At 48.0% G+C, this 13835-nt stretch overlaps 1 protein-coding gene and 1 long non-coding RNA gene across 2 annotated transcripts; both read left to right on the top strand.

The window, feature by feature from the left end:
* The first annotated feature begins 5858 nt into the window (after positions 1-5858).
* LOC130525796 (uncharacterized) lies at positions 5859-7823 on the top strand. The gene is made up of 2 exons (XR_008950584.1): positions 5859-6478; positions 6580-7823. It is a non-coding gene; the product is annotated as an uncharacterized LOC130525796 (long non-coding RNA).
* Positions 7824-11876: 4053 nt separating this feature from the next.
* On the top strand, positions 11877-13653 carry si:dkey-1k23.3 (involucrin). Its single transcript, XM_057032976.1, has 4 exons — positions 11877-12375; positions 12445-12508; positions 12607-12727; positions 12804-13653. The coding sequence occupies exons 1-4, from the start codon at positions 12066-12068 to the stop codon at positions 13527-13529; spliced, it is 1221 nt and encodes a 406-aa protein (XP_056888956.1). The 5' UTR covers positions 11877-12065; the 3' UTR covers positions 13530-13653.
* The last annotated feature ends 182 nt before the right edge of the window (positions 13654-13835 follow it).

Here is a 13835-nt window from a genome sequence, read left to right on the forward strand (position 1 = left end):
CGCACGTGTGGAGAGGCCAGCCCGAGCTGCCATTTTTATGGCCTTCCTCCGTCCCTCTGTGTCCTTTTCACATTAAAAATGCCACTTATGAGGCTGAGCTGATGTCTCTGGGTCTATTTAACGGGACAGCTGTTTGCTGTCTGTGGTTTGTACTATTTAATTCACTTTCTCGCCCTTCTAACCTCTCCTGTCCTTGAAAAATCCCCATCCGTTAAAGTCTTATGGATCAGATGAGGCTTCCACCCACTGAAGGGTCACCTATCTGGGGAAAGGGGGGTGGTTGACCCTAGTGTTTGTCAGTAGGGGGTTGTGTTGTGTGTATTAATGGCGGGGTCAGAGTTACTGTCTCTGCTCTAGTCAATGTTTATCCTAGAAGACGCGTTTGAATTGAAAAGGTTCGCTTTATTGGCAAAATTGATTGTTGATAACATTTATAGATTTTTCTCTTCATTTTCATTTCATATTAAACCGTTTAAACTGTGAGTAAAATGCAAATACGTCAATAAATGTGGATTTTAAAAGTGAAACTTACCTGCACTTCCGTAAATAAACAACCACTGCCCCCTGCTGGTCAGTTACTGTCATCACACCAAGACCGTCTAAATGAACACGCCTTGTGCCATTTAATCCCAAATGCAGTAAAATGTTCCGTCCTGCGATGGCAGATTACACCAGATCTAGTTTACAGAGATAGTAAAGCATCCATTCAAATGTTAAATAATCACCTAAACGACTTGACTTCTTCGTGACAAAATTAATCACTGTGTGGCAAATCTGACGATGAGCCACTTATGAAAATGTAGAAAAACCTGCAGCCAAAAGCAGGATAAACAGGCGTGTTACTGAGACGATCCCAAAATAAATGCGATGGATTAACTCTCACAAAAGAGGACTTCTTCAGAAAGTGTTGCAAGGCGAGGTAAGAATCCTAATTATGCAGTCATTCACTTTCCTTTTCATCAAAGAGTTTGAGAAAGAGAAAGTGCTTCTCAAAGTAAAGAACTTAACAGAGAGAACAGTGTGTCTCCAGTGGCCAATTTCAGGGTTGCGTTGAAAGACTGCTTTAAAGAAATACAATTAGATTAATCCTTTGATTTTGGGGACTTATTTCCTGATTAAAGGAGGCGGCGCGAGGGTGAAGAAAAGGTTGGCAGACAGACCAAATTAGAGAGAGACAGGATCTCTCTACCTGCCTCAGGATCAGTGTGCAGGTCTTAAACCTGTACTCTTATCACCAGCTATGTTATTCTGACGTCTGAAGAGGTGGATTCTGGGAAACTCTGGTTTTAGAGCAAATTTCAGAGTTCTGCAAGTTTAATGTTGCCCAGCAACTCTTTGAAATGGCTTCTGTGAGCTGGATGGTACGGATGATTCTGAAGCCACTGGTGCCCAAATTAGCATCCAATCAACCAATTAATGAATGCCTGGTTTTACTTCCACACTATCAGCTTTATGTTGACTTTATTAAGGGCATCGCTGGAGCTCCGAGCCCATTTTTCACAACTTTTCCTCAGCCTCAGATTGACCCAAGATGCTTGAGGGTTAGAGACTGTTAGAACCATTGTATCAAAGTTATCTCTTATTTGCTTTTACCTTGTTATATTCTTTATTCTTGTTATATTGTTTCCCATTACTTATTGTTCCTTATTATTTGTTAATGCTTAATGTTCATGATGCTTGATGTGTGAACTCGTACTCCTCTGAGGGTGACAGGGCCTGACACAGGAGGTCTTTTAATCTGTCTGATATGGAAGAACGTGCTGTGTGCGAGCTAAGCTAATCAAATCAGACCTGCGTATAATCTCACCATTATGATTTACAGTTTCTTGCTTTGTTTGGGACCTGCTATCTTGTGTTTCCCCCTCCCTTTAGGCACATTCGAGTTCTGTGTAACGAGGGATCTCCTATTTTCAATAAAAGAAGGATGGCGGAAGCCCAATGACCTTTATCAAAGTTAGGCCTCCTCGCTGCTGGTTCAGACACGGATTGCCGATGCCCTTTCTTCAAAGCCTCGTTGTTCCGTGTTCTCCCTGCAGCAGAGAGGAGCGGGACTCTTAATGGGCTTCCATCTGCCACACGCCCGTGCACAGTGGCCCTTTCACTTAATGACCCTCTGCACTTTCATTTCACATTAAAACGATGCGCTCCAGCTTCAGCGTTCAGTGTAGCCGGGTTAGCTCGGCTAAAACGAGCTGACGCCTTCCGAGAGGCGTTACTGCCAGCACCAGCGGTCCAAGTCCACGTGGACATCTGATTGTCCTTCTTTGAGTTAGCAGAGAAGCTAATTGGCTCTAATGGCTGGTTTTATATTAACATAAATGTTAAGAGGAGATGGAGGATCCTGGTGTCAGTCGAGTGTCGACCTTGATCCACTTCAGGGCGAATGCAGAGACACATGCAGGGGGCAGGCAGCCGTCTCTCGTCAAGAGGCCCCCCCTCCCTGCTTTCTCCCTCCTCCTCCTCCTCCTCCTCCTCCTCCTCAGCCTGTCTGTCAGTGCAGAGCTGAACCTGGAGGGCGTGTGATACTCCCATCATCTTAATTATCAGAGAGGAATGAAGCGCGGCGCTTGAGCAGCAACAGCTCAATAAAATGTCCTCTGCTGCCACCCCCCCCCCCCCCCCCCGAGGAAAGGAGAGAATGGGTGTGTGTGTCTGAAGGTGCTCAGTATTTCTCCACAGGCCACCAGAGTTCGTGGACACGTGAAGGAAGAGCTCAAGGCCGTTGGCCTTCTTACTTTACTATGTTTAACCACGACCTGCACTTCCACCGCCCCCTGCTGTCCGTGCAAGGTATTGAACCAGCAGCTGCAGGTCTTTTGCTGCCAAAGTTCCAGACACACACACCCACACCCACACACACACCCACCCACACACACACACACACACACACACACACACACACACACTGACTGTTAACCTCGGCACAGGGCGCAGCAAATAAGCAATAATGCGATACATTCATCACTACGGTGACCTTTCGCTCGCCCGTCATCAGCGGAGCACCCTGAGAGCCGCTCCCACCATGAGCACGGTCATTATTCACGCCAACACTGCCCCCTGGTGGACGGTTCAGAGGCGCCGTTTCATCACTGCTCTGCTCAGTATCGCCTCAGATGGGTCATTTGAGCCGGGAGACTTCCTAGAAAATTGGATCTGAGCACAAGGCCTCAGAGGCTGCGGCAGGAAAATGCTGGAAACAGCCCGAAATCTCCCGGCTCTTTATATTTTTCTAGTCTTCTGTTAAATTATTCAGAGCTTCCAGGGTCTGTTTAGGCCACCTCCTGTGAGTGAGTGACCGCCAGTTTCAGGAATCCATTCATTCCTTTAATATTTCACATCTGAAGAGACGACAAATGTCGCAACAGGAGAGAAACTCGGGGGAAAAACCCGAACCCGACCCAACCAAAGCCATCGGTGGATGTGTGGGAATAACAAAGTAGCTGCTGCTCTTCTTCCTCGTCATCTCCTCTTTGTGAAGCCCCCACGGTGGGTCACTTCCACCTGAAGGAGGGGTGAGCGCGGGGAGGGGGCGAAGATGGAAGAATGCAATCTCCTCTCTAAGCCCGGACCCCCTCCGGAGGTTTGGATTTATATTTCATCCTGTCAGCTCAGGCCTGCAGCTCATCACCGCTGCTCTTCATCACAGAGCTCCTCAGAGCTCTTCTGTTCTGGGGGTCTGGGGGTCTGGGGGGGGGGATTGGTGTTGCTTGACCGAAGGTGTGCGGCGGTCTGCCAAAGAAATGACACCTGTGCCGCCATATTTGGGCGAGCAGACTGAGCCCTGAGCTGGTGTCCTTCTGAAAATGGTCGATTATCATTCAAGATTCTGTTTCGGTGACTCCATTTTCTATTCAGCTTCAGACGGAGGGATTTATTCCTTCTTTTTATCCACACGACTACCAGACAGATGCATGTGGGCAGTCAGAACCCTCCTCAAGGCCTCGGGAATTGTAGAGAATGTTAATGACGCACATTTATTTACACTACATGCCCGTAGCTCGGAATTATTAACATTTCACATGTTAATATCTAATCTCGTACTAATATCTGGAGAAGAGGCCCGATGGGTAAAGGCAGAAACTTCCCGTGGGAACAACTTCCGAAGGCGTCCTGTCTGAACGCTCGGCTACAGCCTCGCCTGCTGTCCACCGCCGACGTCCGTCATCTCGACACCGTCGCACTTGCGGGTTTTACGAGCGCGATCATTCTCCCGCTGCCTCGGCACGTGGGACAAGGCGTTATGAGTTCTGCTATGGTTTGGGCCCCGCTCCCTTCCTGACGGTGAACGGCCCCCTCAGGCAGCCAGCGACTCTTCATTACCAGCCTCCCATTTGTCTGCAGGGGAGAGTGGTCCAGGATCCGTCATCTGTCAGGTGACTTTCTTTGAGGAGTGATGGGGGGGGGGGTCTCATTATTTTCCAGAATGCAGGGCTGGCAGCGGTGATGATGCATCAGGGCGAAGAGGCCGTGGTGTTCAGGAACGTTTCAGGGATTCGTCGATGCAAAACAACATGTTTTATGGGCCCAGCATTCCCCCGAAAGCCCTGGAAATAACAGTCAAGTGCCTTTAACTGTGTCCAGCACTCTTTATCACCATCTATGCTCCTGGGTCACAAACACCTGAGTTCAAATCTTTATTTTGATGCTTGAGGGTGAATTCTCTTTATGACAGAAGCTCTTATTTTGAAGAGCTGGGAGTCAAAACAGTGGATGTCAGATAATAGCCTGAACATTGTGTCTAATTTATGATAGTAGTTTTACAAAATTAATGCTAAGTTAAAGTCTAATCAGTTTGGAAAAGTAAAGTATTTCACTAAACCGCAAACTGTGTAATACTTAGTTCTTTTAAAGGCCATCAAACATTAAAGAAGAGTACTTATTTTGCCCTCAGAACATCAAAAATCAAAGCGATTTATGATAAAACCGTCTCAGCAGAGGCTGAACTGTGAACACGAGCTTCACGTGTGTTTGCCCTCATTTTAAACCTTTAACGAGGCTGATTTGTCAGGGGAAAAATCCTGTTTTTCAGAGATTTTAACTCTATGGACATCAAAGCAAACGGCGGGATAAAAGAGAAACAGGCTGACGCGTCAGCTGCAGCTCTCGCCGTCTGAAGATTTCATCCAATATTCAGAGCTCGGCTTGTTTTTTCATTGCGTTTGAGGGTTGCTGCGTCCTGGTAATGTGTCAGCTCGACATGAAGCAGGTAAACCAAAAAAAAAAAAATGACAGTAGGAACATGAAAAACACGTTTGTGATTTTCCCTGTTTAGGAGGCTGATTTACTGAACATTTAAATTGATACGGTTTATTTCTAAACCTCAGAGGCAAAAAGAGACTTCAGCAAATTTATATTTGGTTAAAGAGGAGCTTTATACTCCTGAAACAGCGCAAAAACCGAAGTAATGACCCTCAGTAGTGACCTTCTGGCTCCTATTTTAGCTCTTTGGCGCCCCCTGCTGGAGGGAAAAAAACGTCTATAATCTCGCCTGCTCTGGGCCTGGCGGGGGTCAACGGATCATCCATAGAGCCCGGAAGTGCCCCAACACTGCACAGGTCATTCCCTTCACCGTGTGTGGGTTTTTCCTATCTGTTAAAGAATAATAGTTACGGCCACCTGGAAACAGGGCTTAGTTTGGACCTAAACAGGGTTTCATTTGAGATGAAGTGTCAAAACAAAACAACCCATCGCACAACTTTAGCAAAGACAAACGAGCAACTTAAACGAGGTGAGATAGTTAAATATAAACCTGCAGCTCTGGTGAGTGCGAGCAATCCCAGGAAGTGGAATCCAACCCAGAATAATAACAAGAGCAGGAAAGAACAAGTTAAACAACAAGGATGAAACTTTAAAACAACAACAAAAAGGTCCAAATGAAACAAAACACGAGACACAACGCTGCGCACTTTCATCACTTCGGTCCTATTAAATTTAGCCGGACTGATCCAGAGCCGGAACACCTGTTGGTGTGTCCGGTTTCTGCAGCAACTCCAGGGGGAAACATTTGGCCCCTGCAGAACGCTCCATTACGCTCCACCGCCGGCGTGCGCCGCGCGGAGCTTTGCTGCTCGCTAACATTTGTTTGCCGCGGACAGAAATATGGCCCCGAAGCTGGTCTGGCTTCAGGTGAGTTCACCCTCACACCACTGACGTCCTGACAGAGGCGGGAAGAGGGGAAAAAAAGAAAGACGGGAGGAGGAATTTCAATGTTAAATGGTCAAAATGTCCCTAAATTAACCTCGTTATTCTCAGAAACACGGTCCAATCGTGGGTCACCGCGCCTGCTTCAGCGAGACAACCGGAGCAATATGGTTAAAGAAACATGTTGAGCCTGGACAGATTAATGACCCCATTATAAAGTCAGAGCATAACCATCCCTCTAACACGGACCCCCTTCCCCTCATATTATTCCCATAATCACCTTTCCTTCAATACCAGGGGAGGACATTAAGACGTACGGTCAGGCGCTGTTGACAAGGTGACTTTGCCATGAGGGACAGACCAGGTCCAAACCTCTGTGTTTCCTCATTTCTCATCATTTCATTTTTTGTGTGTGTGTGTGCCTTATTGTGAATTCAGGAGGCAGAAAAAGCAGTTTGAAGTGCAGGCAGCTGCAGAAGTCATTACAGCCAGCTGGAATGGAGAGTGAAGGAAGCCGCGTCGCCTTCAGAGAAGCAGAGCGGCGCTCCGGCCCGGTAGAGGAAAGGAATGTCTGAACAGAGCTGGACAATCCTGTCACATTTCAGAGCGAAGCAGACTCGCAACAACACACCTGCGAAGGGTAGAGAGAAACATGGAGGCAGGCAAATGTAGAAAATCCTGCATATATTCCAGACCTCTGCTGCTCCACTTCCTATTTGTTATCGCGCGAGCAGCTGGTGCTAATATTTTGCCCACAAGAGGAGCCAAGCACTTAAGCCTGGGGAGGTGAAGGATGGGGGGGGGGTGCTCCAGCATGCTAATTTGGCTCCTTGCTGTAACACCAGTGCACCAGTTTGGCTCAGAGGCATGTGGGTTTAACTGGCATGCCACCACACCTGTGGTATATCTATTAATGTTTAGCTGGGACACCAGGTCCAACCTGCATCGGTCTTAACTAAAGTGCATTTCTGTTGGCTTCACTAGCGTCTGTAGCTTCAGCTGTGTAAATAAAAACAGTTTCCCCGCTGTAGCTGTTGGCTGCTGAGAGAGCGGGAGGCAGCGCAGCGGCCTTGTTGACGACGCTGTTGATTTCGCTGCTTCTTTGTGGGGACACGTCGTCTCTGAAAACGAGAGGGGATGAAAATGTGTCCGCGCCTCTGCTAAAGCCGAGGTGCTGGAGGCTGAGAGCGTCGCCAGGAAGGGAGAGCAGCTGGAGGGACAACAGAAGAAGGAGAAACCGATCCGGCCTTTCAACACGTTTCGGTTGGTGGGTAAAGAAACATTCAAGTCAACAAGAGTTTGGCTGTTTCGACACTTCCTGCCCATCCAATTAGAATACTCTGCCCATTTAAGTTGGCTTTAACGAAGGAACCGTGAGGGACGTTAGATGACTAGAGCCTTTGGGTGGCAGCTGGTTGCCAGGCAACAACAGGGATGAGGGTGCGAGGTGAAAAATCATTTTTAACGATTTTTCCAACCCAAGTGAACCGAACGACCGTCACTTTGGCATCAAAATCCTTTGATGCACCTTTTAATTGTTAACTTTGATCTGAACCATCAGCCCAAATCTAAAAATTTGATTTAAGCCTTAAAAAAAAACACAGAGTGAAAAGTTTGCCTGACTGTGGGGACAAACACCTCGCAGCACCCCTGAAGTTCACTAATTAAACATTTTAATTATCGCATGGCTTGTTCTGTCACCTCCTGACACGGTTCCATTTTTAATAAACCGCCGGTAAATTAATGGGAATTTTCCCACATCCTGCTGTTCACAAGAGGCAGCTGTGATGGCAACAATAGAAAAATACAAAAAAAATCCTCCCCGTCTGGAAAACGGTGTTGCGAAACACACGGCTGTCACTTAATTACAGCATAAAATCAATTAGAGAGGAAAAGGTTTTCTTACATACTGCAGCCTACCACCAGGGGGCAGAGGCCTTAGCAATTTTAATAAAATGATAAGATATAATAGAATTCTGTCACATCTGTATTGGATTTCAGGGATAAACAGCTGGACGTCGGCTGCGGATTACTCGGCAAAAAAAGAGGAAAATTCACCTGCATGAATAATTCATCGCTCGGCTTTATCAGAGGCTGTCAGAAATGTCAGCCGGTGGGGGGGGGGGACCCAGGCTGACCCGGAAAGGCTGTCGTCTCTGCGCCCCGTGGCGGGGGTCAGCGGCCCGCGCTCTCGGAACACGTAGCCCGAAACAAAACGCCGCTTCCCGGAATGTGGCGCCTGCAGGACATGGACGCCGCCACAGCCACAGACGGTCAAGTTTGGCTTTTCTGTGGGCGCCAGAGCACCGGCCGCGCCACGAGGGAGCGGGGCTCCACGCGACCTCGTCAGAGGTGAGGAGAAGAAAGCGATGGCGATGTTGCTCGTCGATAACCGCCGGCTCCCGCCGCCAACTCGACTCCTCCTGTGAAATCTGGAGGGTTGCTGCTGTTGGACTGGTCGGCCAGCTCGGAAAGGTCATCCACATTTTCCATGATGGGATCATCACTTTAGCTTTTTATAGTAAGGGAAGAGGTTTAAGATAACAGGGACACAGTTTTAATGGTTTTAGGGTTGAATGTTGTGCAGGAATCCAGTTGTCCCGCCCCCCACCGGGAACTACAGATCTGATATGGTCCAGCTAACTCACTTATTCGAGGAATAAAAGAAGAGAAATGGGTAACTTTGAATAGATTTCTTTATTTTACACACAAATACCGCTTAAAAGGGGTAATATCTTCTCAAGAGGGTCTTTCTCCTGCCAGCTGGAACGACATTAATCCAAACCCCATAAACTAAAAACTACAAAGTCACACAAGTCTCATCTAATGTGCGCCCACATCTGTTGGTATTTGTCTCTCCGCATTAGGGTCATTTTGACCAAACTTGCTGTTGACCAGAGTTAATGAGGCTGCTCCTCCCTTTAAGGTGTTGGATCGCAATACCTTTGTGTGTAGCTGCTAATCCGCGTGTTCTTTGAATGAAGACTTAAAGAAGAAAAATACCAATTTCAAAATGTATTTTAACATAGAACCAATTCGAGATACAAATATTACAGAGCTCCGGGCCAGTTCATAACCCTAGCAACAACAGGTCAATTGCCAGGGCACGAAGTCTGACAACCTAACTATCCCTTAACCCAGTCTTTTATAGTAACACACATGCAATTCACAATGTTCATGCAATCCAATCCAGATCCCCTGCTGGGATGACCTCGTCCTCTTCCTCCAGTCCCATTTGGTGTTGGTAGAGTTCTTCTTTTCCATTATTTTCCCAGGTGGCCAGATCAAAGTTCCCATTCTTCATGCAAATAAGATCGTCAACCCCAGCCTGATGCCCTGTTTACAATGATTGTTTAACACCCCCCGCCTGACTGGTCCTGAGATTACAGTGGAACAAACAACAATCCTGTAAATGGAATGTCTCTGTTCTTTATTACATTTGCTAATGAGTCTACCTTGCCTAACTTCTAAGAGAAGACAGGAACATATGTGAAACACATAACAACAAAATAAAGACAATTCTCAACAAAGGTGAAGGAGTGTTTGTGTTCCACCAGGATGGGGCTCCTACCCCTGCAGGAGGAGGCTCTGCCGTCACGTTACGGCCTGATTGAGCCCCACGTTTTGAGCCCCCTTCCCTTCCCTTCCCTCTCCTCACCGTCTCCTTGTCCCCGCACACTGCCGGTGATGGATGAGCTCATTTGTTGCAAACGTCTTTATGTGTAAGTTCGGGACGCTGTTGTTGCTTTTGTCGCTCCTGAGACTTCGGCGTATGAATATTGCAAACGTGTGCACGGGTAGTCGCGGGAGGTGCGTGTTCCGGGACATAAACAAGCCTGTGAGTGCCCGGGGATGAGACTGTTACTCTTAGATTTGTTTTGAAAGCACCGCAGAGAACAGAATCACCGGCTGAGTAAATGTACTAACAGTCTGCAGAGGATGAGATTGGCTCGTTTCTCTCCTCGGTGATTTACAGACGGCTGCGTGCGCGGATATTGCTGCGTGCGCGGATATTGCTGCAATAGGGATCGACAAAAGAATAAAAAAAGCTACACACTTAATATCTCAAAGCTGATTCAGGTCCTGATTTGACCCCCTCAAGGGTCACTTGTGGCTTGTTGTACCTATTAATTTGACCATTTCTGAGTCCACTCATTCCTGTGCTAGCGTCCAGGCTACCAATAGCCAATGCGCGCTGGGCAAATAGCCCAAAGCCACGCCCCTTGAGCCAACCATTTGAGCTCTAAACCTGGTAAATGTGTTGCTAGCCTCAGCCAGCTTTGTGCTCTAATACTGGCTCCACACCGACTCTCTTCCGGTGGTGATAACCTGTGAGGAGGCTTCGCAGGAATACGTTTCCATAAACAGCTCCATTCTAACGCGTCAGGGTTGATATGTGCACCAGCAGTCCGGCGACAGAGCTGGCATCACAATAACTATGATGAACGGTGCGTCCACGGGGACAAACCAACCGTATGACACTTCGCCCCCCTTGATGCACGAGCAGCTAATACGCCATTGATCTGTCGCGGCCTCTGATTGGCTGAAACCGCCCTCGACTGAAGGCGATTATGATCTCACATTTTACTTCAGAAGTATGCGAGGAGTAACAAGCTGGGTCCCCGGGTGGAGGACTCTCAACTCCACCGGGGACGGTCCGAGTAAATGGGGTCGGGGGTCAGGGGTCAGGGGCTCTTTTTCCCTGCTGTTTGATTGTGAGTCAGGAAAGTGCTTCATCCCAGCTGGAAACATTTCATTTGCAACACTTTGTGCACTAGTGGGTTGGTGTCCATTAAAAGTAACTGGAGCGAAGGGTTCTGGATGGGGCTTTGGGAGCCTGGGGGGAAGTCTGTGTTTTTATAGCGTATCTGCTGCCTTTAAATTGGCATAAAGTAGAGGAGCGTCATGTGACCTGTGATCACAACACGCACAGATAAGTTAACATGGTATCATTTCTGGAACATCTAGACCACTGAATCATTGATATGAAGCTTTTAGCCCTCAAACACAATACATAATTACACCCCTGCTGTTCTCATCATGTTTAATTGTGCCTAATAAAATGGTCTTTAATATAAAATGATTGTATTAATCGCCCTTTAATGTGAATAAGGTGGGAGTCTATATTGATGTTTGAAACAAAAATATCCACGCATATATACGGTATATTCATAAATCTACGTCGGCAAAGAGGCCCAGTTAACCACCAGAGCCACCCTCCAAACATCAGGGGAGGAGGAGGTCGCCGTCATACAAAGTGTCAGAAACATCTGTCCAATCTGTGTTACGCTCCAGTGGACAGTGTGCCAAGATCCCAGGGCGCACGGCTCTACAAATGAAGCGCTGACAAGCCTGTCACACTTGATAAAAGAGGGAACAATAATAATCCTGTTGAAACGGCGGAGCGAAAGATAAATGCAGCCGACGTGTAAGCTGTGTGCTCGGCGCACGCCCATACCGCTGAAACGGCTGAGATAACGCAAATAAATAGCAGTTTGTGTCCTCCTCCGCTCACAGTGTGCCGAAGGTATTTCATGCTCCAGAGGAAGTGTGGCCGCCGACTGCTGGGGGAGGACGGGGGCTCAGCCACCGCTGCCAGGACTGAGTTCACTGGGATGTGAGAAGAATGGCCTCTGAGCACCAAATGCAACAGTTCATCAACAACCCCGCCATGGCCCGCTTGCTATTTGCTCATAAAGGTTATAAATACAGCGAATTAGTCTGGCACCAGGCTCCCCGCACCCGTCAGGCCATGGCCACACGCCCTCCTCGTGGGATCATATATAAAGGAACTTGGATACTCCCCTCCCCACCCCACCACCCTTAGCCGTGGTGAACCTTTTATCATTTTCTCCCTCGTTAAGGGGAATTAACCAAGTTACTTGCAGCCTGGTATTTATTAAGTAGAGTTCTCCAGCTGAAACATGGCTGAACAGGTCAAAACCCAGCAGTCCTGTTGGGAGCACAGCAGGACCATCTCCTGGTACCCCCTGAGAAAATGGTGGTTGCTGGGCCAGGACTTTCGGAGAGAGGATGAGGAGAGTCTCCGGGGAAGGCTGGAAGCCTGTTCTCAGTACCTGCCTGCTCCGTTGTTTGTGCCTCACATCTCTGGGCCAAAATGTTCTCCAGTGCAGATTGAGGACCAGTACTGGTGGAGGGTCAGCCTGGATGTGGTTCACTTCTTACCCTCGGAGATTTCTCTGCGGATCAGAGACGGCTTCCTGGAGGTCACAGGTACAGAACATTAGCTAATTAAAGAACTTTTCAGTTCCATTTATTTCTTTTACTGGGATTCATTCCCAGGGAAACACGAGGAGAGGCCAGATGAACACGGATTTACTGCCAGGTGCTTCACAAGGAAGTACAGGTATGGCTGGGAAGCTGTAGTCAGTAGAGCCAGTAAAGACCTCAGAAATGAACTATTGCAACCATCTAATCTCTGATGTACCTTCATGTCCTCCTCAGGCTGCCAGCTGAGGCTGACATCACCAAAATGGTGTCCACGCTGTCTGCCGATGGGATCTTAACAGTGGAAGCTCCGGTTCCGGAAAGATCTGTTCCTGCTCTCACTATCATTCCCATAAAGGTGGTAGTTTGGCCATTTTGTTGTCAGATTTTTCTGCGAATGACATTTGCTGACATTTATTGATCCACAAGTTTAGGTGGAGGAGGAAAAAGAAAAAGGCCCTGATATGGTTCCAAGAAATGGGAGAGCACCAGACCATCCAGATTTCCCAGCTGCTCAAGATAAAGGGGAAGTGCTTCCACTGGAGGACCGCCGTTACAACAGCCAATGTGGTAATGCTGCAATGGGGCTCCAGCAGAAGGAGGAGGCAGAGCCAGCTGGAGGGTCCCATCTCTCAGGGTCTACAGATGGCAGAAGCACAGAGAGTCGCCAAGAAGAACCAGGCACAGATGCCCTAAAACAGCCAGGACCTGAGGTTGTGGATGAAGATGTCCCAGCAGGCTTGAGGGAGGCTAAAGAGGGGATGACCCAGCCTGAGGTGTCACAACTAGGAAAAGAAGCAAAGAGCAAGGAGGGCCAGGAGCTGAAGGACCAGGAGATACAAGACCAGGGGCCAGAGGTCCAGAAACCGGAGGACCTGGAACCTGAGGACCAAGAGCTTGAAGACCAGGAACCTGAAGACCAGAAGTCGGAGGACCGTGAGTCAAAAGAACAGGCGTCAGAAGTCCAGGGGCTGGAGGACCAGCAGTTGAAACAACAGGAGCCTGGAGACCAGGAGCCCAAGCACCAGGAGTTGGAAGACCAGGAGCCTAAGCACCAGGAGTTGGAAGACCAGAAGCCTAAAGACCAGGAGCCTAAGGACCAGGAGTTGGAAGACCAGGAGCCCAAGGACCAGGAGATGAAGCAAGAACACACCAAGTAAAATAAGAAAGACCCCTGAAATCTTCCCCAGTGGTGAAACGTCTAACAAGCGTTGACATTTACAGCTCAAAATCAAGATCACTTAGAAATGTTTGGAGCTCTAATAAAGCAGCAAAGTGTTGTTACGTTTGTATCAGACAAACTCTGGTTTATCTCAGCTCTTTAGTCATTATCTAGATTCCACACATCTGTGCATCAATCACAGCTACACGCATCACCTGGTTCATCTCCAGCCGAGCTGTTACCATGGCAGCACACAAGTCCACAGTCATTCGATATCAATAAATACAGTTTGTGGAAGCTGCAA

The sequence above is a fragment of the Takifugu flavidus genome, chromosome 5, assembly GCF_003711565.1.
Source record: "Takifugu flavidus isolate HTHZ2018 chromosome 5, ASM371156v2, whole genome shotgun sequence".
In the NCBI taxonomy this organism is placed as follows: domain Eukaryota; kingdom Metazoa; phylum Chordata; class Actinopteri; order Tetraodontiformes; family Tetraodontidae; genus Takifugu; species Takifugu flavidus.